A 24,634-nucleotide genomic window follows, 5' to 3' on the forward strand; every position below is an offset into this window, starting at 1 on the left:
CATGATCCCACAAGAAGAGCACCACTGACAGGTTGGTGGATTGACTGTATTCTAGCATTTTCTGGTTAAGCACATTCACAAATCCCAAAAAGCACACTGAAAGATGTGCCACAGGCAACCAACTCTGTTTATAAGGAAAATATTGATTGACTATCTACCAAGCACTTTATGCTTCATATAATTGTGCAATATAATCTCTGCCCTCAATCCTGAAGATTTTCAAGAAGTACATGGTATCTGTTGGGGTAGTTGAAAGCTATGGAACATATTTAGGTGTAATTACTGTTTTTAGTTTGTAGGAAAAACCAAATTACCTGCTGTTTCAGAGGACATTGGTTTTTATTACCTTGGTGCCAAATCAATAAGAGTCCCTCCAGCACAGCAGCTGTTGCTTAATGTCCCTAAATAATTAATGCGCTGCCTAAATTGAACATAGTTCAGTGTCTACACCAAGTGGGCCCTCAATTAGTGTTGATGGATTGACTTTCTCACAGGTGGCAAAAACTCAATTTATAGAGATGGATCCTACCAGACTAAAATCAATAATTAAGGAAAACCGTGTTGAATTCTATATTTGTAGCAATACAATATGTACAAATATAAAAACTATATGTATTTGTATCCATTGTTAAAAGAAAAGATTTTTTTCTGTTCCCTAACAGATGCTAATAGATGCTCAATAGCTTTAAGTAATAATATAAGCATAGGCAGACCATATAACTTGGATAACTTACATGTATATATTCTGATTGTGATGTAGGAGTGATTATAAAGAAATTGAAGAGCCAAACATCTGAAGATAAGATGTAAGCATTGCTGATTAGTAATAATAACTTTTAATCACAGTAATAAAAATTGCCCAGTAGTGAGAAACGTTCTATTTGAATTGCTTATTGTAGATCATCTCTAGTGTATAGATTTTGACAACTTTCTATATTATTTTATACTATTCTTTAAAGCAGATAAGCATGTTTTCGAAGATGTGCCCGAAGCAGTCATTTAATTTGAAAGCATAATGAACTTCCTCTCTAGCCTCCATCACGGTGGTATGGTTTTAACACCTGATCAGGTGACAGATGAGAAAGCATCTCCTTAGTCAAAGCAGAATCTTAGAGCATTAGGGAATGGACTGCTAGGTACTTCAGCAGAGCATTACTCTTGCATCCTATGTCCAGACCAGAGCTGTGCTCAACATTTGAAAAGTTTGAACATATAAACTGACAAGTATCCACCACCACAAGATGGGAAGTGGAATTAGTTCAGAGAGCAAGGAATCAGCCAAAAGGTCAAAAGAACTGGAGAAAAAGCTTCAGGAGGATGCTGAGCGAGATGCAAGAACTGTAAAGCTGCTACTATTAGGTAATTTCTTTTCTCTTTTGCTTTCAAAAACCTGACTTTTTTTTCAATTGTGATACATTTACTTTTTTCAAACTTTAATTTCAAGTGTATTATCATATGGGAAATTTATTATAAAAATCTGTTTGGAAACTTAAGGAAAATTTATTTGTACTCTGTCAATATTTAATAATTTTTCTGTTTAGTATTTTATTACATGCTTTTGTTAAGCAAAGAGGCAAATATTTATCAGCTAATTTCTCTGTCAATAATATGATTTACTATTATTAAAATAAAAATCAGATACATTTATTATTTTATTGCACCCTAATCATTTTCTGAATGTCAGCTTTTTAATACTGAAAGCAATCCTTTAGTTACAAGTTATAAAGTTATATTATTTTGTTTAAACAGAAATGTTGAATTGTTTGATGTTGAAGTTAATATTTGTTATTTACTTGTATAGTTAAAAATCAATTAGTCAAGTTAGAGAATAATGATAAGGTACTTTAAATTATATTAATAATATTACTTAGGCTCCTGAATACTGCCTGCAATATTGCCTGTGCACTTGAAAAACACTCTACTTAAATCCTTTTAGAGCACTTATATATTCATTCAGGTCAGGATTTCTGTCTCTTTTATTTTTTTTTCCTTCCTCAAAACTCAACAGTGTTTTACCTTGACTATAAATTCAATAAATATTCAATTAATTGAAAGAATAAAAATAATCTGTATGCATATTTTTTCTATAAAGCATAAAACATTTTACGTGAAGCATAAAACATTTTACATGCAGTTGTCACTGAAACAGAAATATGTTTTTGAAATAAAAATGATGACCTATATAAAGAATACAAAGCAAGCACTTACTTCTGATTCAATTATGAGTTGTACTTTCTCCCTGATTTTGGTTATACACAAAAGGATTTCATTTTATTTCAGAATCGTGCATATTTCACATAACAAATTTCCTCATATTTTAAGTATTTAAACACTTAAATACTTAATATTAAATGAATTAAATACTTAAACTTATTTAAGTATTCCTTCATTGTGTCTAATTTGCTCCCAGTGGCAAAAGTGTTTCAGAAGCCAACTGTGGGATTCCCAGCACTTGCTTCTTAAAGGAAAGGAAACATCCTTGCCCCTTACACACAGGTTCTGTGCCTGCACACAGGCCCACACCACTTGTCAGTAACTACCCAGAGGCTGGTGACTTTGAAAGATGTGGGTTAAGTGCTAATGACACCAGGAAATATATGCTTCCTAACACACCATAGAATTCTGTTAGTTTCTGAGCAAGAGTGAAAGTAATATGGACACAAGAAAAGCAAATGAAAGGTAAAAGGGAAAGACAAGCATTCTTACAAATGCATTTTTATATTCCTTTTGTACTAAGATCAATGACATAAGAATGGTGATAAAACGTATTAAAAATCTCCATGTTTAAATAACATTTCAATAGATGTGTGTTTTCAATATACCAATTATCTATTTTTTTTACATATTCTCTTATTTTGTAAAAATACAAATGGAAAGCCAAAACAATGAAAGAGCTAATACCACAATTTAGACTAAGACAAAAACTATTAAACATGCCAAAAGCAATGACTCTTGAGATAAGCATACCAGAGCTGCCAGTCAACTAGAGATTCAGTTGTGATGGAAAAGAACAAGGTAGAAAGGTGGTTTCTAGGGGCTAGGGTGGTTGGGGGGAACAAGGGGAAAGGGAGTTGTTGGTCAAAGGACACAAAATTACAGTTAAATAAGAAGAATAAATTTCAAAAGATCTACTGTTCAGCAAGGTGACTATAGTTAATGATGATATATTGTATTCTTGAAAAATGTAAAGAGAGTAGGTGTTATGTGCACTTATCACAAAAATGATAACTGTGAAGTAATACATTTGTTAATTAGCTAGATTTAACCATTCTACAGTGTATTTTTACTTTAACATATTGTGTTGGACACAACACAAGCATGCAATGTTATTTGTCAATTTAATCAAATTAAAAATGTTCAAAAAGAATATGTATAGATGAATGAAAATACATCACTGAAAATTGAGTCAAAAAGGTTCAATGTAATGATGGACAAAATAAAGATTTTTTTTTTAAATTTGGAACTGAAAATCAACAGACTACTGATATATACAGGGTTCCAGAATTAGTAAATTTTACAACTCCACAGAGCCATTGACTGGGACCCAACTTATTGTATGCAATGCTATCAAATGAAGAATAAGTCAGAACAATTATTTTTAGACTTAAGTGGTGGTTAGATCAAGAAGAAAGGGCAATATTTATACCAGAAGTATAAAAGAATCATTAGTGGGACTATTACATGTTTTACTCTCCCAAGGTCTTCACAATTTTATACATACAATTTCATCATTAGTAAGTAAAATACTTGGATTTATTTGGTTCCAACACTATGTGCACTAAACTCCTTTGTCACATTTTATTTATACAACATAAATGAAATTCTCTTAAGTTGTTCCTATTTCAATTATATTACAAACATCTGGCTGAGTTTCCCTTTTGGAGTCTATCTGAATTTTACATATGATGATATAATTATCAAATTCATAACAGTCTTATAACAGCTCTACTTCATTCTCATGTTTGGATTGAATTCAAATTCTCGAAACTATAATTTTTGTATTCAATTTGACCTCATTAAGACATTATAAAAGTGCTTAGTTGAACTAAAACAAAACTTTCCACTCTCCCACCTTCAAATCTCCTCACCAGTGAAATCTATTTAATTTTTCCCATCATTGAAACGATGTTCTCATTCATCAGTGTGGTCTGAACGACACTTTTAAGTTTATCAGTGAGTACATGTCACATGGAACTAATCAGTTTAACCTTAGTAGTGACCAGATCCTGAGTCAATACCTACATTTACAAAAATAAGAAATCTAAAAAACACTTTTGACAGATTTTTTTTCAGTATGTTGATCTTCATCTAATGAATTTCTAGAAGCTTAAACTCATAACACCAACTTTCCACATTTACCATGTACTGCAAAGCAGATGTAACCATTTGGTATTATCGAACACAAGATTTCACTGAATCTGAAGAGCTGTCAAAGTGCGACTTTACAATTAAAGGATCATCTTGCAGACAGATGCCTTTTTTATTACACCTTTCAGACCTTCAGTAAAACTACAGAACAGATGCCAAATCTGTGTTTTATTTTAGCAAAAAGTAGGCTTTTAGGAAACACTGGAGATGACTCATACATTGCTGAGCACATACGATAACTGCAATCAAGAAAATAATGTCACATTCTTTAAAAAATTCACTTGCAAAGATATTCCAGAAAGAGCACATTTTAATAAGAAAAACAAATTCTAATGGATAACATATTCTCATTTGTATCTAAGTATGTTTTAAAGTTTTATAAACATTTCATTCAATGGTATTTTTATTCAAAATAATACCTATTATTTAATTGTAAACAATATGGATCATGTTTCCATTTTTCCTTTCTCTTCTCTTTACGCTTATTATATCAAATTTCAGGTTTTTATTTTGCTGCATCAGTTTTGTTTGTTTTTTTTGCAAATTTCCATCACATGGGCTGGTTAGATTTGAAGCCCCATGAAAAGCACAGGAAAAAAAATAGCTTTCTTTTTTCTTCATATTCAAAACACCCTCTGCTACATTTATATATATAATTAACATTTATTCTACAATTTTCACTTTTAGCTAATGTTTTCCAGCATTACCATGGGAAGTTCATCATAGATGTTCTTTTCTTTTAGTTCTAAAACGCTTTATTTTTATTTTTTCTTTGTGCTATATTGTAAGAGTCACACTATTATTATTTTAATGATGTAATCTGAGTTTTACTGTTTTAAACCATTATTCCACTTATCTGGCTTTTAGAAACATGAATAGGGATGGAGTCTAGAGATCAAAAACTACTTCGAAGGTAATATATTTATTGTATTTAACATTTTCAAACTTTTCAAATGGTTTCACTTATTCAACAAATGGATATTCTGGAAGGTATGTAGTAGCAGAATTATGATTTTTGATGCTATCTAAAGGCTTGTCACAAAATAATTAGTAAAATAAAACTTACACAGCAGAATTAGCTAAAGAGGTTTAACCATGGAGCAGAATGAGGAGAATACAATTTAATACTAGAACAGAATGTATTTTTAAATCACCTGAGGTAGAAATGGATTTATTAATACCTTCATCAAGTGTAATTCGTTTTGTACTTCCCAGAGTGACCTTAGGCTAGCCACATAAACTCAGAGAAATAATGGATGTCAAAGTATTTTGTAACTTGTAAAGATCTAGACAAACGTGGTTTATTCTTTGGCATAATAGATTCCCAAATATGAAATGAATCAAATGTCAATAAATGTGTATCATTATTCTTCCTTTGTCTTTCTTTTACATGTAACTAAGAGAAGTGAGGACTCAAGACTCAGGTTAAATTAAAATGATTATTTTTATTCTATGTGTGCTTTTTAATCAGTCTTAATTTTTTTTTAAATTATCCCTAGATATGAATGGGAGAGATTCCAGGAAACCAGAGTTGTTTCTGACTTACTGGTTAGATTACAAGTTCATCAACTCCAAGAAACACTATTTTGAAATTTTATTACACCAACATAGTCCATGCCTATCCATGGATAAGATCAGATAAACACACTCTTTGGAATAATTATATATTAGGATTAACCAATAAGTCCCCTTCTGATCACTGGTAATAAAAGAAGAATCTTCTTAACAACATGTAAAACAAATTCCCAATAATGTTTCCAACTTTTTGTTTTGCTTTATTTATCCAAATTAAAACCATTCTTTCCTTCCTCCAACAATAGTACCTTTTCATTTTAAACATATTTATAAATATTACAAAGTATTTTTATATAGCATAATGGCTACAGTTAATGACATCATATTGCATTCTTGAAAAATGTTGAGAGTGGATAAGTGTTCTCACCACAAAAATAACTACGCAAGGTAATGCATATTAATTAGCTAGATTTAACAATTTCACAATGTATATATATTTCAAAATGCCATGTTGTACACAACAAATACACACCATTTTCTCTGTCAATTTAAATAAACAAATTATTTATTTTATGTTTCTAGAGGTATCCAATCTTTGGGATGCATGAATATTCTTAATGCGGATGTTTAAAACTGCTTCTCAGTGAAGTGGAAAGAAAACTTTAGGCGGAAAAGACCTACTTCGAGAGTTTAAATTTTTCTCCAAAATGCAAGGGACTACAACAACCTGAAAGTTCCAGATATTTACAGTTTACAAAAAAGTTGCCAAATATTTACAGTGTTGCATTTATCTATCAGAATGGCCCATGGCAGCATCAAATGGTTTCCAACAAGCAAAAGCACATAGACAAATAATTTGTGTATATTTGACTGATTGTTTTAGATGCATTTATCTCAATTGATCAGCACATCTTAAAAGCAGACTTGTAAGGCACTCACGTAAAAGATGCAAACCATTTAGTAAAACATTCCACGCTTAGCCAAATGATAATATTTGCTAAGGAGGTTGAAAATTCTGGCTTGCTGACAATGATTCTTGCTAATTACAGTTTAACAAGCTCTCTAGTAATATTACAGAACATATTTACATTCGCATATTTTCATTCAAGCATGAATTATTGACTCAAGACAAATATTTTACCTTTAAAAATATTTATGTAAGCAGCACGAGCAGTTAACAAGTTATTTACCTCTCCATACTGTTAGAAAGGAAAGGTAGCAAAACATTTCATAGTGTAAGGATTCCATGATCTGTTTTATATAAAATAAAATATACTTCCATTTAAGGTATTAGACTCAAGTTCAGAATCCATCCCCTATTTATTAGGTTCGTGCAAAAGTAATTGCGGTTTTTGCCATTGCTTTCAATAATTTTCCTCCAAATGCTGGTGTGCAAATACATCAATGTAGAATTTGAACCTAAAGTAGGATTAAAGGTGAAACTGAGTTTAAGAATCCATAAGATATGAAAAAATATCCATTCTGTTTATTACAAGATGGAGTGCTAATAAAAATGGGGAAGTCATGGGTTTGATTCCTGTCTCAGTATTTTATATTTCAATAGAATAAATTAACTACTTAAAATTGTTTTTTAAAGATATCTAGAAATATCACTCTTTGCCGGGCGCAGTGGCTCACGCCTGTAATCCCAGCACTTTGGGAGGCCAAGGCGGGTGGATCACGAGGTCAGGAGATCGAGACCATCCTGGCTAACACGGTGAAACCCTGTCTCTAGTAAAAATATAAAAAGTTAGCCGGGCGCCTGTAGTCCCAGCTACTCGGGAGGCTGAGGCAGGAGAATGGCGTGAACCCCGGAGGCGGAGCTTGCAGTGAGCCGAGATCTCTCCACTGCACTCCAGTCTGGGCACAGAGCGAGACTCCGTCTCAAAAAAAAAACAAAAAACAAAAAACAAAAAACAACACTCTCTAACCAGAATTTTATATTCTATTATCTCTCATAGTTTTCCATATTTAGTGAATTAGTTGTCTGATTTAATCTACTTCCTTTTAAACAGGGCCGGTCATTTCAGCTGTGTTCCTCCTAAAATTCAGGAGTATTTCACCTCCGTAATCCTCTACCTTAATTGACATTCAAACCCTCAACCCTGGAAAATCCCTCAGAGTTCTCCATTTACCAATTTCCTAATACACTTCTCCCAACTGATTTTCTTGAAAGCAATGCTGTTTAACAGCTTTTTCAGCTCTTAGTGCTGATCTAACCCTGATCCCTCTGTAAATTCTTAATTTCCTTCATTTCCAGATGTTGTAGAATAAAACAATGTATCATTTTCAGTCTCCTGGCTGACACATATCATGTTTTAAATTTAGCTGGGCCAATAATTATTTTACTTATTCTTCATTTTCTTCTAAAATGTTCTAAAGGCAGCTGGTCGCACATTTCCAACATCTTTTCATCTTGAATCTCCCCCCAACCACACCCTAGATGATCACTAATATACAAAAAAAAATTATAAATGATCATCTCCAAATCTCACTAAACATTCATGTATTCTCCTATATTTTCACTAGTTTTAAAGAAGCAGTATTCCATTTTCATTTCAGATTAGTTTCAGCCTTTGTGCTATAAATTCTATCACCTTTCATATCTTAAAAATTTTGTTCCATTAATTATTTTTCATTTTGTCATCTTCAAAATTATCTATAGGCTTTTTCTTCATGGCAAATGCAGATGTTTCTCTTCTTTAGCCTAAGAAAATTTGACCTCAACACACCCTTGAATTCACCTTACATAGGTATCTTTTACAATGTTTTTATATTGAAATACTTCTCAAAGACTGCTATGCTCACTGCTTCTATTTTCTTATCCTCTTTAGTCTTTCATTAATTGCAATGTAAGTTGTATATATGCTCTCTACTAAAAAATTATCCCTCACAGAGTGCAGATAATGGCCAATTCACAAAATTCACATCTCAATAATTTTTTCTTTCTCTTTTTTTTTTAAAGACAGGGTCTTGTCACCCAGGCTGGAGTGCAGTGGTGCAATCATGTCTCACTGCAGCCCCAACTTCCTGGGCTCAAGTGATCCTCCCACCTCAGCATCCACAGTAGCTGGGACTACAGGCGTGCACCACCACACCTGGCTAATTTTCCTATTTTTTGTAGAGACAGAGTTTCAGCATGTTGCCCAGGCTGATCTCAAACTTCTGGGCTCAAGCGATCTGCCTGTCTCGGCCTCCCAAAGTGCTGGAATTACAGGCATGAGCCTCCACCCCCAGCCATAACTTTTAAACTAAGTCTGAACTAAACAGTCCTCAATTTTATATCCCTGATTCCTCTCTTCATTGAAGCTTGCTTCTTCTTTCCATCTATAAGTGGATTCATCTACCATGGTTTGTTCTTAAACCTTGGTGGGTTTAATCTGTACTCTCTTATACTCTCTTTTGAGGACCTCATAACAGGCCTTAACTGATATGACTCTAAAATTCTTTCTTTTGCTCAATTTGTTGACCCATATTCACAAATTCCTTGTATCTGTCAGTGACCTGGTCACACTTTGGGAGATCTCAAAATAATTTCCCAAGTTTATTTTGCTGCCCATGTATCTTTATGTTTTCCATGAGGTGCCTTGTTATGTCCTTTCCCGTTATATCCACTTGATATTTCAGTCCTCCTTAGCTATCTTTATGACTATTCCCTCTCCATTGTCCAAAGGTCAATGTTATCACAAGATTTATTTTTAGCTCCATCTCTATTGGCATAAATCTCACATTTTTCTCTTTACTGCTTCTGTTATTGCTTTGATCTCTGAGAAAATCTTATGAAATAGATATTACTTTCATGATATAGATAAAGAAAATGACAACTTAAGAATATAGTTTGGTTTCCAAATATCAAATGTTTATTTACAGCCAAGCAAAGCCTTTTATTTGTATGTGTCAGTTTTAAGTTAATGTCTGCATTCTAATTTCTATAAGAACAAAGAACATATCTGCTTTTGTTCTTTATTGAATTGTGGCACAGGAAAGGATGCATGTATGGTGAATGGAAGAATGACAGAATCAGAATCTAAAATATTCTTGTGATTTGTTCACGGTGGCTAGGACACAGGTATACCTTTGCATGTAGAAATGAGCTAGAAGAAAGTCATTTATATGTTATTGCATAGGAATTTTATTTTGTATCTGTAGTCAATAAGAAGATATTGATAGGTTTCATAACTATGTAACTAAAATGATAATACTTGGCTTTTTAAAAAAAAAAACAAAGACTACCCTGGCTATACTATGGCTCAAAGATTTAATGAGGAGGATAAAGGTATGTAGGACAATTAGGAAACTTACTACTGTGCAAATTCTTGATGCAATTCTGAATTAATGCAGAAATTTTAAGTTTGAAAATAAGATTTGAGGAATGTTAGGAGACAAAGTGACAGAACTTGGTGGCAGACTGCATGTGGATGGTAAATGAGAGGAGTGACTGGGGTGGAATTGGTTATGGTTGATTATGTTATTCATTGGTATGTGAAATGCAGGATAAATATGAGGCTGGGGAAAGGGAAAGGGGTAATAATTTAGGATAGTCAAACCTATTTTTTTTTTTTTTAGCAGGACCAAATGGAGATATCTATTAGATCAACATATGGGTCTGAAAATTAGGAGGGATAACTCTAGTAAGAACTACATGCTTGATAAATTCAATCCTCCATTTTCCTTATTTTATATTTGCCTTTGTCCAGATATCATGTGAGTATAGGCAAACCACGTGATTAACCAAGGCCTTTTTAAAAATCGTTGTTGCAATATGTATTTATACTAAAAAATAGCATACATGACTATTCCCACAATTAATGAACACTTAGACAAATATCTATCTACAACAGACTTGTGTGGGAAAAATCACGTAATTCTGTATTCTAGTGTTGTCATTTTTTAGCCTAAAAGGCATGTTAATAAGAAAAGAAAAATGAAATATCTGTTAAAATGCTTCTCAAAATCCAAGAAAGCTCATTTAACATTTTTAAACCACTTTATTTAGGTATGCTTGATATGCAAAAGCTATACATATTTAATGTATGCAACTTGATGAGCTTGGAGATAAGTATACGCCTGTGAAATTGTCCCCACAATCCACACAGCAGACTTCTCCTTCACCTATAGAAGTTGTTTCCTGTCCTCTTATTTATTGTTACTATTATTATAAGAACACTTAACATAAGATCTACCCTCTTAGTGAATTTTTAAGTATCCAGTACATTATTGGTAACTATAGGCACTATATTATCAGATATTTTAAAAATAAGTATAAAATGGAAAGTTGGAATATCTAAATAAAAGATAATTAAAAAGGAAAGATAGTACACAGCTACAATATTCCTTCTCATGAATGAAACATACTTAGTTTGGCTGATGAGGAATTCTACAGATTCATGATGCTTATTTTTTCTGTATCACAGAAATAGGTACTTATAGTCATATAAGTATATCTGACACCATATGTTTACTGATATGACAAACTGAAAATCCACAATATTATTTATATAGTATTCATCTAAAATATTTACATTGAATCTAATCATCAGAGAATACAGATAATTGAATATATTTAAAAAATTGCCTTAGACTTTAGAAAAATGCCAATGTCAACAAAACAAAATAACAAAAATATTACACGGAAAATGTTATAAATTAAAAGAGCTTAAAAAGCATAATGATAAAGTGTGAAACTTGATTGGATCATGAATACAAGAAACAAAAAAGGTATGGGAAACTTTTTTTGAAACAATCAGATAAATTTGAATATGGAGAATATAGTATTAGATAACATTTAGAATTAATATAAATTTTCTTAAGCATGGAAATAGTATTTTGGTTTTGTAGAAAAATTGTCTTATTCTTAGAAGATGCATTCAAAATATTTATGGGTAAAATGTCTAATAAAGATTCAGCAAAACAAAACATAAAACTATGTTCATATATGTATATGTAAATGTATACATGTATATGAGAAAGAAAGCAAACAGGACAAATAATTCAGAAAGGTGAAGGGTATAAAATGCGGGCTTCTATAACACTATATTCTTGAACTTCTGTAAGTTTTTAAATTAATTATCAAAATAAAAAGTTTGGGAAAAATAAACAATGTGTTATTTTTGGCAAAAGAAAATGTACAAATTTATCTGCAAATTTATTCATATTGCTTTATAAGGGAATTCTATCAAACAGTCCATGGGCAGAGCATTTCAAAATTACATACACATTTTTAGAAAATTCTTTTCAATTTATTATTTGACAACTTTGACAACAAAATTTGACAAAGACAATGGCAGGTCAATCATCCTCACAGACATAAATATAAAAACCAAAGCCAAATATTAGCCAACCGATGCCAGCAATACATAAAATGCAAAAAGAGAAAAGGTTGGGGGGACTTTTGGGGGAAGATGGATTATCCCAACAATGCATGTTTAAAGTACTATTAGAAAATCAATTAACATTATTCACTACATTGTCAAATTAAAAGAGAAAAATCAAAAGAATGTCAGGAGATGCCAAAAAAATAATTAAATAAAACTGCTTATCAATTCCTGATTTAAAAAACACCAATTAAAGTAGAAATAGAAGAGAATTTCCCTAGTCACATAAACTGTAGGTAAAAAAACCTTCAGTAACTATCATACCTAACGGCCAACATTTAGCATTGTTCACTAGAGATAGTGAATAAGGACTTATGATTAATGGGTTTCCTGTTAACAGAACAGACGCTAGAGTATGACATAGTTTCCTGTGCTTGACCTTCTCTTCAATACTCCTATCAGGGATTTGGGTGAAGGTGGATAAAGCAGGCATTTCAAACCTGAGATTCAGTTTGGAAGGATATAGTGACAAAACCAAGTCAGACTTCCAAATAACCTCTACTAGCAGAAATGCTTGCCGCAAATAAGCAAAATGGAATTTAATAAATATCTTTATTGAGGTTCAAAATCAATTAGATACACGTGGTTTGTGGGAGAATCTGTTTGGTAAGAGATGTGAAAAAAAGTAGAAAAACGTTAATTACCACAAGCTCAATGTAGGCAAAAAAAAAAAAAGGGAGGCAAACTAATCACGGTCTTTATTAAGAAAATTACTTATTTATAAACAAGCCCACCAGGAGTGAGGCAGTTCTAGGTGGCAGAATGTCAGTGCTGTTCATAAATCTGGTATCTACAGCATAATTTTCAGTACTGCATTTCAGAAAGACATTGGCTCTCACTGGGGCATGGTTCAGAGGACAAATAATCTAAAAATCATGTCCCACAAGAAAGGAGTAAAGGAGTGGATCATATTATACTTGAAATATTTCTTTAAAACGATATGAGCACATTCTTCAAATAATAGAAAATACTTAGAGCTCACTATATATTAGTGTATGTTCTAGGTAATTTATATTTGTGATCTAATCCTCCCAAGTCTTAGCCCAATTTTATAATAGAGGAAACTGACTTTCAGAGAGACTGAATTTGATCAAGACACTTAGTCACAGTCAGAGATGAGTGCAAGCTCATATCTATTTAGTTCCAAAACATGATGAATCCAGCTATGTGAGGGGCTGTCATGTGGAAAGGGCAGAGAATCTTGATGTCACTCCATAAAAAGGAGAAATAATACATGGAACAAAATTAAGTTGGCTCAAAAGAGACTACCCTAAATATCTTTTATACCAACAGTCTACCTGTGAATGACAAGCTGACACAGCAATGCCAATATGTTTCTGAAAGTACACTGCTTTCAAGGCCAGGTGTAGGGGCTCATACTTGTAATTCCAGCAGTTTGTGAGACAGGCAGGAGGACTGCTTGAGCCCAGGAGGCCAAGGCTGCAGTGAGCCATGATCATGCTACTGCACTCCAGCCTGGCAACAGAGCCAGATTCTTTCTCAAAACAAACAAATCAACAAAAAAAGTACACTGATCTCATACTAATTTATAAAAAACGCATTTAAAATAATTTCTAAAGTGTTGAAACCATTTTGGTACTTATCAGTGCCTACTTAAACAAGAAAGCGATATGACATAGCTTTAGTAAGAGTCAGAATACATAGTTTCTTTGTTTGAAGACAGATCTGAAACTTTGGATGATTATCATAATCTCTATTGGATTCATTTTTCTCCTGCATAGACTGAAGAGATGTGCATAGCTGGTTGATTTCTAAGGTTTCTTTCTACTATACAATTATGTGATTTTTAAGACCACCTACAAAAAAAAATCTTATGTGTGATTACAAGTCACAATGTTGTAATCTCATTTTGCCTGTTTGAACAAGTCATCCGAAATGAGCAATCAAGCCTTGTGTGTGTTCAATTGAAGTTCAGTTACATGTATAAATATTGGCTAGATTTAAAATTGTTTTTAATATTTTCAGATTTAAAAGTGTAGAACAGGATTCCTTACTTATTCTTATTAAAAATAAAATAATTTGTAAGTATGAATTAAGTATAAATTTAAATATTTAATTATTTGTAACATTATCTATTTCAAAGAAACAGATGCATGTCTTGTTAAAATTCTCTTGGTACCCCTTGACCCAGAAACTAATATTAGCGATGACCACAATTTGGAAGGAAGAGATTATTTCAGGACACCATTAGCGTATGTGAACATGCTGTTATAATGTCTATATTTGGCTCTGTAACATGATCTAATCTCACAAGACTGAAATGACTATTGTGAACTATGACCTAGAATCATTGTGAGAATGGGGCTCAATAATTTATTTTTGAAATAACTTTGCAATAGAGTTCCAAATAATAAATGAGATTTTAAGTAGATAGGCTTTTCTTTAGGAATTTTCCTCTTAATGCTGTAATTGACTATACTGGACCTTTACATAGAAGACTGAAGTCACTACATAAAGCAAGGATGGTACAGACACCTTTTTAAAGAGTTTCAAGGGAAAATATTAACTTTTAATATGTAGTTTCATTTAAAAGTACATGCCATTTTTTAAAAAGTGATTGATTATTCCGCTTACCTTAAACACAACATGAATTACCAGCTAAGTTACAAATAATTGTTATACAATAACATACCCTGTTAGCCTTAGAAATACTTTTGGAAATGCCACAACTTAGTGTTATCTGTATGATTACCAAATGGCCATATTTATGAAGTAAAGAAGACCATTCTGAATGTACATTAACTGACATAGTCTAAAAGTCACTGTTTTCACAAATTTATAGATTTTAAACTAGTCAATAATATACAGTGAATAAAATAAAATTCGGTTGTAATTTTTTAATCTGTCCAAAAGTGGTTCTTAATCAATAAAATATTTCTCTATAATACATATGCTGATACAATTCTGGAAAATCATTGACACACTTTTTCTCATTAGGCTCAATATCTCAAGATAGACAGTTCATTTAAAAGAAAGTGTTCTAAATTATTTTCCCTTCATTGTAGAAATTATATCATCCTTTAAATAAATTTAACTGATATTCAGAAATGAGACTTTTTTCTCATTTCTAGTTGAATACTTTGGTTGAACAAAATACAACATTAAATATACCTGCATGAGCAAGTACTGCAATTCCTACTAAGCCCATTGACTTTTCTTCCACATCCCCACTGCTCTGTAATTTAAGACAGTGTGTGTGTATATATATATATGTGTGTATACGTATATACATATATGTGTGTATACATATATACATATGTGTGCATACTTATATACATGTGTGTACGTATATACATATGTGTGTATGTATATACATACGTGTGTATATGTATATATATGTGTGTGTATATATACGTGTGTATATATGTATATACATGTGTGTATATGTATATACGTATGTGTGTATATATGTATATACGTATGTGTGTATATATGTATATACGTATGTGTGTATATGTATATATGTATGTGTGTATATGTATATATGTATGTGTGTATATGTATATGTATATACGTATGTGTGTATATGTATATACGTATGTGTGTATATGTATATACGTATGTGTGCATATGTATATGTATATACGTATGTGTGTATATATATAGAGAGAAATAAGATATTCTGATATTCTGTCATTTGTACAGGATGATGCTAGAATTTCTAATACTCAGTTCTATTGTTAGAGATTTTAAAACAAAACCTATCAAGAACAGTTTTAAAATATTATTGGATGACTTTTTTTTCCCCAAAGTGATGCACTTCCTACAGCAAAATAGTGAATTATTTAAAGACAGCAAACCAGACTATTGTGCAAAGCTCATTCATTTTTGAATGAGTTGTCACTCTCACAAACAAATAATTCTCAGCCATGCAAAATGACCGGGTCAGTTGTCTTCGGAAAATGGGCAAGGTGATTTTATTTTATTCTCAACTGTTTCATTCTTGGGCATTGCAGCCTCTAGTAAATGAGATGGTTATGCCCAATCTGTCAGTTTGTGTTTGATTATGTAAAGAAATTTTAGCAAGTTACTTTGATTTTTGCAACTATCAACTTTGTTGTCACATTTCACTACCAGTGGTGGAGAGCCAACTAGCATAAAATCACAGAGAGGTATGTTCTCGAGGTTTTCCCAAGGGAAAGAATCTATATATCATCACCAGAAAATGAAACATTATTTCCCACAGCTTTACCACTCTTATTTCCTCAGTATCACGTAAGGTGGACAGCTGTTTCAGACAACTGCAGAAACTAGATATATTTACATATGGCTATAACCAAAAAAAAAAAAAAAAGTTGTCCTGAATAGAATTAAATTTAGATGTAGCTATATCTATTCATTGAGGCTTAAGAAAACATTATAAATCATGCAGAAACATTTCAGTGAGGAAAAAATGATGCACAGTACAAAGGACAAAATCTCATTTCTGAAGTATGAGTCAAGGAATTCATTTGTTTTATTGAGATTCTACTGAGTTAGGCACTGTTTTAGGTGCTTTGGCTAAATCAGTGAACGAAGCAGATAAAGATTCTTTGCAACGTGAAATTTACTTTGCAGTGATGAAAGGAACATTTTAAAATAATATATGAATTATTCCTAAGCATGTAGAAGAAGACAAGTGTTAGGAGAAAAGTGTTAGGAAAGAAGTGAAGGTAGAATAGAGAAATGAAGACTGAGTGGGTCAGAGTCAAATTAGAAATTTAAATAGGGTGGGTCGGGTGCAGTGGCTCATGCCTATAATCCCAGCACTTCGGGAGGCCGAGGCAGGCAGATCACTTGATGCCAAGAGTTCGAGACTAGCCTGACCAAAATGGTGAAACTCTGTCTCTACTAAAAATACAAAAATTAACTGGGCATGATGGCGCATGCCTGTAATCCCAGCTACTCAGGAGGCTGAGGCAGGAGAATCGCTTGAACCCAGGAGGCAAAAGTTGCAGTGAGCCGAGATCTTGCCACTGCACTCCAGCCTGGGTGACAGAGCGAGATTCCATCTCAAAAAGAAAGACTCTTCTGGATGTTGGCCTAGGCAAAGAATTTGTGACTAAGACTTCAAAAGCAAATGTAACAAAAACAAAAATAGGCCAATGGGACAAACGAAAACCTCTGCACAGAAAAAGAAATAATCAACACAGTAAACAGACACCTAAAGAATGGGATAAAACATTTGCAAGCTATGCATCAAACAAAGGACTAATACCCAGAATCTGCAAGGAATTCAAACAACTCAATGAGATAAAAGCAAATAGCCCCATCAAAAAGTGGGCAAAGGACATGACCAGACATTTTTCAAAGAAGACATACAAATGGCTAACAATCATGTAAGAAAATGTTCACTACAACTAATTGTCAGAGAAATGTAAATTAAAACTACAGTGAAGGCCGGGTGCAGTGGTTCACACCTGTAATCTTGCACTTTGGGAAGCTGAGGCGGGCAGATCACGAGATCAGCAGATCGAGACCATCCTGGCCAACATGGTGAAACCTGTCTCTACTAAAATACAAAACATTAACCAGGCATGGTGGCACGCGCCTGTAATCCCAGGTACTTGGGAGGCTAAGGCATGAGAATCGCTTGAACCCAGGAGGCGGAGGTCGCAGTGAGCTGAGATCACGCCACTGCACTCCAGCCTGGTGACAGAGTGGGACTGGATCTCAAAAAAAAAAACAAAAACAAACAAACAAACAAAACTACAGTGAGAGACCACCTTACACCAGGTCAAAATGGCTATTATTAAAAAGTCAAAAAACAACAGATACTGGCAGGGATGTGGAGAAAAGGGAACACTTATACAATGTTGGTGGCAGGTATGGAAATAGTATGGATATTTCTCCTCTATGGAAATAGTATGGATATTTCTCCGAGTTAAAAATAGGACTACCATTTGATCCACCAATCCCACTACTGCATATGTACCCAAAGAAAAACATATTATTTTTAAAAGGCACTTGCACTTGTATGTTTACTGCAGCACTATTTAAAATAGCAAAGTCATGGAATCAACCTAAGTGTCCATCAATGGAAAATTGGACAGAGAAAATCTGATATATATAATTGAATACTACTCAACCATTAAAAAAAAAAAAAGCAAAATCATGTCTTTGATGTCTTTGGCAGTGAATGGATGGAACTGGAGACCACTATCTTAAACAATTCAGAAACAGAAAGTCAAATACCACATGTTCTCACTTATAAGTGGGAGCTAAACAGTGCACACACACGGACATACAGAATAGAATAATAGACACTGGAGACTCGCAAAAGTGGGACTTGCAAGAAAGGGTGGTGAGGAATGAAAAAAATTACCTGTTGGGTACAATGTACACTATTCAGATGATGGGTCAACTAAAAGACCAGACTTCACCACTATGCAGTTTATCCATGTAACAAAACTGCACTTGTACCCCCTAAACCTATGAAAGAAAAATTAAGGATTATCCATGAAAAGTGATAATTAGTTTTTAATATTTATTCAAATTTGGTGTATCAGTTAATAATATTCCTCTTTTTATGTTGCAGGAGCAGGAGAATCTGGGAAAAGTACTATTGTTAAACAAATGAAGTAGGTATACATCTGTCTCAAGTGTTTAATATTTGATGTCTGTCCATGTATTTGACTATTCTTAAAATACATGCTTTTGTAAATGCTGATTGACAATCTTTTCTAAATCATAGATCATAGCAGAGTGGTCATAGTTCCTGGGCAAATATACCTTGTATCCTTTAGCAGAAAGTGTAGCAGATGAATAATATTATAATTTCCATTTTTTAAAATGTTCTTCTCAATAAGACAAATGCTTAAAGCATTATATTTTAGTTATATTCATCTGGGGATATCAAGGGCTTTATAATCTGATCATTAATGGTAAATATTTTAAAATATGTCAATCAATCATATATTTGATTTTTTGAGGAAACAATATTTTTAATCTCGTTGGCATTTTGCCTACCTGGGAATAAAATGCTTAATTACTATCATGAATTTTGATGTAGTTTTGCATTTGTTTTCTCCACTTTTTCCTTTTTATAATGAAATAACTAGACCTGAATTCCTTAATAAGGAAATAATGAAAAAAGAATGCAGTGTCTACCTGAATAAAATGGTAATTGATAAGTAAAGGTAAATAGGTGAAACCTCATGACTTTGTTACTGCTAGAGAATTTTAAAGGATAATTGTAGCTAAAAAGAAGTAAAAGAAGAAGCAGAAGAAACAGAAGCAGCAGCAACAGCAGCAGGAAGAGAAGGAGGAGGAGGAAAGAGGAGGAGGAGGAAAGAGGAGGATGAAGAGGAGGACCATTTTTGAGCGTATTTTTAAATTATATGTTAAAGGATCTTGTTCTTTGGGACATATTTTATGAGGGAGTGATGACTGCCAGTCAATAACGAAATTGATTTCAATATAAGCCACTGTTTTCCTTTTATGTGATAATGTCATGTAAGTTTTATATCAACCAATATTTAAGCTTCACTTATCTGCAACCAAACATCTGATCTTTCCTACTGTCTCTGAAGAACAGAGCTCCTTTATTCTGTTCCCTGGGATTGTATCATTTTTGAGTTTTTAGGACCATCCTTGCAACTAAGTCATCTGGCATTCATTTACAACGTTTCCACAGTATCTGCCTGCTCTTGTCTCCCAGGCTATGATCATGCTTGAACCTCTCTTTTTTCATTTCTCCATTCTCTGTGAGCTTAAATAAAGAAAAAAAAAAGACCAATTATTTGGCTATGTAAAAATTAAAACTTTTAAATATAGTAAACCATAAATAAAATTAAACAAAAATTAGAGAACTAGAAAAAATTTATAATAAATATGATAAATAATTGGTGACTAGTATATAAAGGCCCATAGATTGCTAAGTAAAACAATAAGCTTCCCAATATACATAAATGGGGATAGGCTATGAATAGAGTATAGAAATGACAAAATTCAATAGATAATGTATTTTAGTGTAACCTTATTATAAAAGTTAAAAATCAGATCACTAATGAGGTAATTTTTCATTGTAGTAAATTGACAAACAATAATAAAAAAAATTACCCACTAATAATGAGATTTTGAGAAATGGATATTTTTAATTGCTATTTGTAAAATTATATATTACAGAGAATTTATAAAAATAATATCTTTAATATACATAGTAAGCTGGGAAAATTATAATTATTGATCTAAATATGTTTCTGAGAATTGTCAAAAATAATAAAATATGCATAAGCATGAAAATAAAATAATTCAAAAATATAAAATATAAAAGCCTGTATTAAAGGCTTATATCACTATTTAAGATAATGAAATATGGGATAGAATAAAGGGCCACAAATTAAAATAAAACGTAAGCAATTAGGCTGCAAAGTTACAGGACTATTCATTCTTCAATTGCAATATTATATAACTATTACAAATCATGTATTAATCTCATGTATATGAGAAGATTTTAATATGAGGAAATGCTATGTTTACTAAAAAAAGCAGGTTACAAAATTGCATTAACATTTTATTTTTTATTTTATTTATTTATTTATTTATTTGAGAAAGGGTCTCGCTCTGTCACCTAGGCTGGAGTGCAGTGGCACAATCTTGGCTCACTGCAACCTCCACCTCTCAGGTTCAAGCAATTCTCCTGCCTCAGCCTTCTGAGTAGCTGCGATTACAGGCACCTGCCACCATGCCCAGCTAATTTTTTTTTTTTTTGGTATTTTTAGTAGAGTTGGGGTTTCACCACATTGGCCAGGCTGGTCTCAAACTCCTGACCTCAAGTGATCCGCCTGCTTCGGCCTTCCAAAGTGCTGGGATTACAGGCATGAGCCACTGTGCCCAGTGCATGAACATTTTAATCTTAAGTATGATCAAATAGATAATTTTTTTTAAATGAAAGAGCATATACCAGTATTCAAATAAATTTTCTCTCAATAGTGGAATTTAAAGTTCAAAGCAACTTTGCTTTTTAATATTGTTAGGCTTTTCACATTTTCTACAATGAGCACTTCTTTTATTATTTAAAAAGAGCAAGTTTCCTTGTTCTGCTTTATCTTTCCTTTTCTCAGTAGAATTTCTGTAAAAAATAATCAAAATTAGCTCTCTTTACTTTCCACTTTCAGCCATTTTCATCACACTTTTGCCTCTGGTAAGTTGCAGAAGTTGCCCTTATGAAGATTATTTATTATGTCATCTTCGAATAGCCATTTTATTTGAAGTCTCCTTAAGTCCTTATATTAATTCCAGATGACATCACTTTTCCCACTTAAAACTTTTCTTCAGCTTCTAGAACTGTTTCCCAGTTCGTCTATCTCCTTTATTCTTCTAACTCTATCTCTGACTACATTTAAAATGTTAGTGTCTCTATTGTACCAGGAGACGCTGGCACTTCTCTACTTACTCTGCACCTTCATCAAATGAAAACTGCTAGAGTTCTATGACTTCCACCAGAATCTTCAAGCTGACTGTTTCAGAATATTTCTTTCAAACTCACACACTTTGTCTAAACTAGAGAGCCAGATACATCTACTGCTATATTCTCTGGCTAGGTCCAAATCAGAATAAACATTAAACTTATCTCCCATCTGGCCTCTATCACCCTAAAATTAATTACAACAATGCCAGCCTACAACGCAATAAATCTCAGCGTCATTATGCTAAGCCTTCACCCTTTTACCAAGTCATGCGACATCTACACAATTTGTCTCCAAACATGTAATTGATCTCCATTGGTCATCATTTCTGACCTAGATTAATTCAGTATCTTCCTAAGGAGCTTCTACCTCCCTTCTCTTCCCTTCATTGCATTATCCACACTGCCATGAACTGATCCGTTTAAAGCTGATTGTATCTCCTGAATTCAACTCTTCACCCTTGCTGTCAAGATCAATCTCCTTGCCATGGCACACAAGACACTGGAGCCCAGTTCTTGCTGATATCTTTATCCTGCTGTCCTATAATTTCTCCCCTCCTACTTTCTGTTTCACTAATGCTGACCTTTTATAAGTCTGTAGACTAACACACTATAGAAGGCTGAGCATCATGGCTAAGATCATGGACTGTACATCAGATTGTGTTTGTGGCCCAGCTGTATCACAAACTAACTGAATAAGTTGGGGGTATTTGCTTAATTTATCTATGCTGACATTTCTTACTTATAAAATGTAGATCATAATTGTATCTACTTTAAAGGGCTTATTGTAAGAAATAAGAAGGTAAGACAGATGAAGCGCTTACAACTGTGCTTGGCACATATTGAACACTTGAAAATTGTGAGCATCTATTTGCTCATACTGATCTTTCTTCCTACAATGATTCTCTCTCCTTTTGACCATCTAGGAATAACTATCCTTGAACAATCAGCTGATTATCACTGCTTCCGGGATGTCTTCTTTGATACTTTACACCCACTCCGAGTAGAGTTTATCACTTTTTCTTTTCTATAGCATCTTACTATATGTAGAGTTTGTTCCTATGCATTATCATAATGTTCAAAAATCTCTTTATATGCTCTGCCTTCTTACAACTCAGTACTCTTCAACAGAACTTTGTGTGATGATAGGAAAGTTCTCTATCTTGCCTTGAAATATGGCAGCTGCTAGCCACATGTGGCTTTAGTAGCCACTTGAATTGTTGATAGTGTGATTGAGAAACTAAATTTTTAATTTTATTTAGTTTTAATTAATCATCTAGTGACTAATGTATTATACAGAGGAGCTCTAGTCTATGGTTTTGGGAAGGAGAGACTTGTATAATGTATTTCTTTAACACATAACACAGTATGTCACAGAAAATGCACAGTAAAAGCTTGTTAATTTCAACAGACCTCAGAACCAACTTTGCAGTTGGAGTGCTCTATCTCAAAGAAATTTATATATGCAGCTCCTGGAAAAATGATGTTGTTTAAAGTCCCACTTCAATTGGACATTTTAACGTCTGTTTTTATCATTTTTCTTTGTGATAAATGTTTCTTCATCTTCTCATAGTAATCAGAACTTGTTTCATGAAGATAACCTAAGTGCCTCATGTTTATTCACAGTTGCCATTTTAGTAAGTAAAATAATTTTCCAAGTTCAATTTGACAGAAAACTGGGATTTCTTTAATAAACTTATTCTTGATCTATCCATAAAGACATTTTACTGCATTTTTTCTACAGCCTTTGTCTATTTTATTTACTTATTTAAGTTATTTAATGGTTTAATGCAGCAAGACAAACATGACCATGTTTAAAATAGAAGTTCAGCAATGATTTGTAATCAAATATAAAAAACAACAAATAACAAATATACGCCCTGCCTTTACTCCTTTCAGTTCAGATTTCTTGTATATGAAGGTTCTAGTATCTTCAAAGACATTAAAGAGGCGTTTATGCTCTTTTCCCCCCATGCTAAAGCCTTTATACGTGTAGACACAATATAAATCTTTAGTAATATGACATCCAAAAAGACGCCTAATGAATACAAAGCACTTCAAGACAATAAGAAAAAATAATAGAATGGAACAAAAAAAATATACAATAAAGATGCAAAAATATGTAACTGGCACATCTAACGATTTTAGCTTTTGATACATAAATCTATTTTAAGCTATTATTCCAAAACTACTAGTAAAATCTTGAGTTTGGCTGAATGAGTGGAAGGTAGAGAAGAGTTCAGCCAAATAAAATGTCAGGCATTTCAACTTTTATAACTCAGTGGCACGTACACAGATGGAGAACTGACAAGAAATTTAACAAGGCAATTACCTGTACTAAAAAAGATGCGTTTGTTAATGCTGTAAATAGAAAGCAGGCACTCCTATTTTTCAGCATGATAGGAAAAGTCATGAATGTTCTGAATGACTTCACTTCCTCTAGACATCAGGTTGTAAACACAAGGCCAAGTTTCAAAACTCTGTATATATCTTTGTCCTGGGAATCTAGAAATTTTTCTCTTAAAAAAATAGACTTTCTAAGTATAATGCTTATGATTTACCCATTTTAAAAAAGTATTTTTAAATAACAAATCCTAAGTCTTTTCATATTTATCATGGGTAGCCCAGAAAGAAAATACTGTATAAATGACAATGATAATAAAAGTCCGAAGGCATAAAATTGTTTAGAGTTAGCATATACATATGGTCAAAATTCCTTTTTAATGAATATATACTGTAATTTTATTCAAGCAACTTAGTTTTATGTGCTCTAGTGTTACAATCAATTATTCAACTCACAGAAACTTTTCATGTTTAAATTATAGGATCATCCATAAGAATGGTTACAGTGAGCAAGAATGCATGGAGTTCAAAGCAGTAATTTACAGTAATACATTGCAATCCATCCTAGCTATTGTGAAAGCCATGACTACCCTTGGAATTGATTATGTAAATCCCAGAAGTGCAG

The 24,634-nt window shown here is 32.8% G+C and overlaps 1 protein-coding gene across 1 annotated transcript in view; it reads left to right on the forward strand.

Annotated features, from left to right (window-relative positions):
* The first annotated feature begins 1,182 nt into the window (after positions 1 to 1,182).
* Positions 1,183 to 24,634, forward strand: part of GNAT3 (G protein subunit alpha transducin 3) — a 51,489-nt gene continuing 28,037 nt past the window's right edge. Inside the window, exons 1-3 of the mRNA XM_002818298.2 lie at positions 1,183 to 1,359; positions 18,796 to 18,838; positions 24,492 to 24,633. Of these exons, the coding sequence (XP_002818344.1) occupies positions 1,242 to 1,359; positions 18,796 to 18,838; positions 24,492 to 24,633 (303 nt within the window). The 5' untranslated portion in view covers positions 1,183 to 1,241. The remainder of the gene's footprint in view (positions 1,360 to 18,795; positions 18,839 to 24,491; position 24,634) is intronic.

Source organism: Pongo abelii, chromosome 6 (genome assembly GCF_028885655.2).
Source record: "Pongo abelii isolate AG06213 chromosome 6, NHGRI_mPonAbe1-v2.0_pri, whole genome shotgun sequence".
NCBI lineage: Eukaryota > Metazoa > Chordata > Mammalia > Primates > Hominidae > Pongo > Pongo abelii.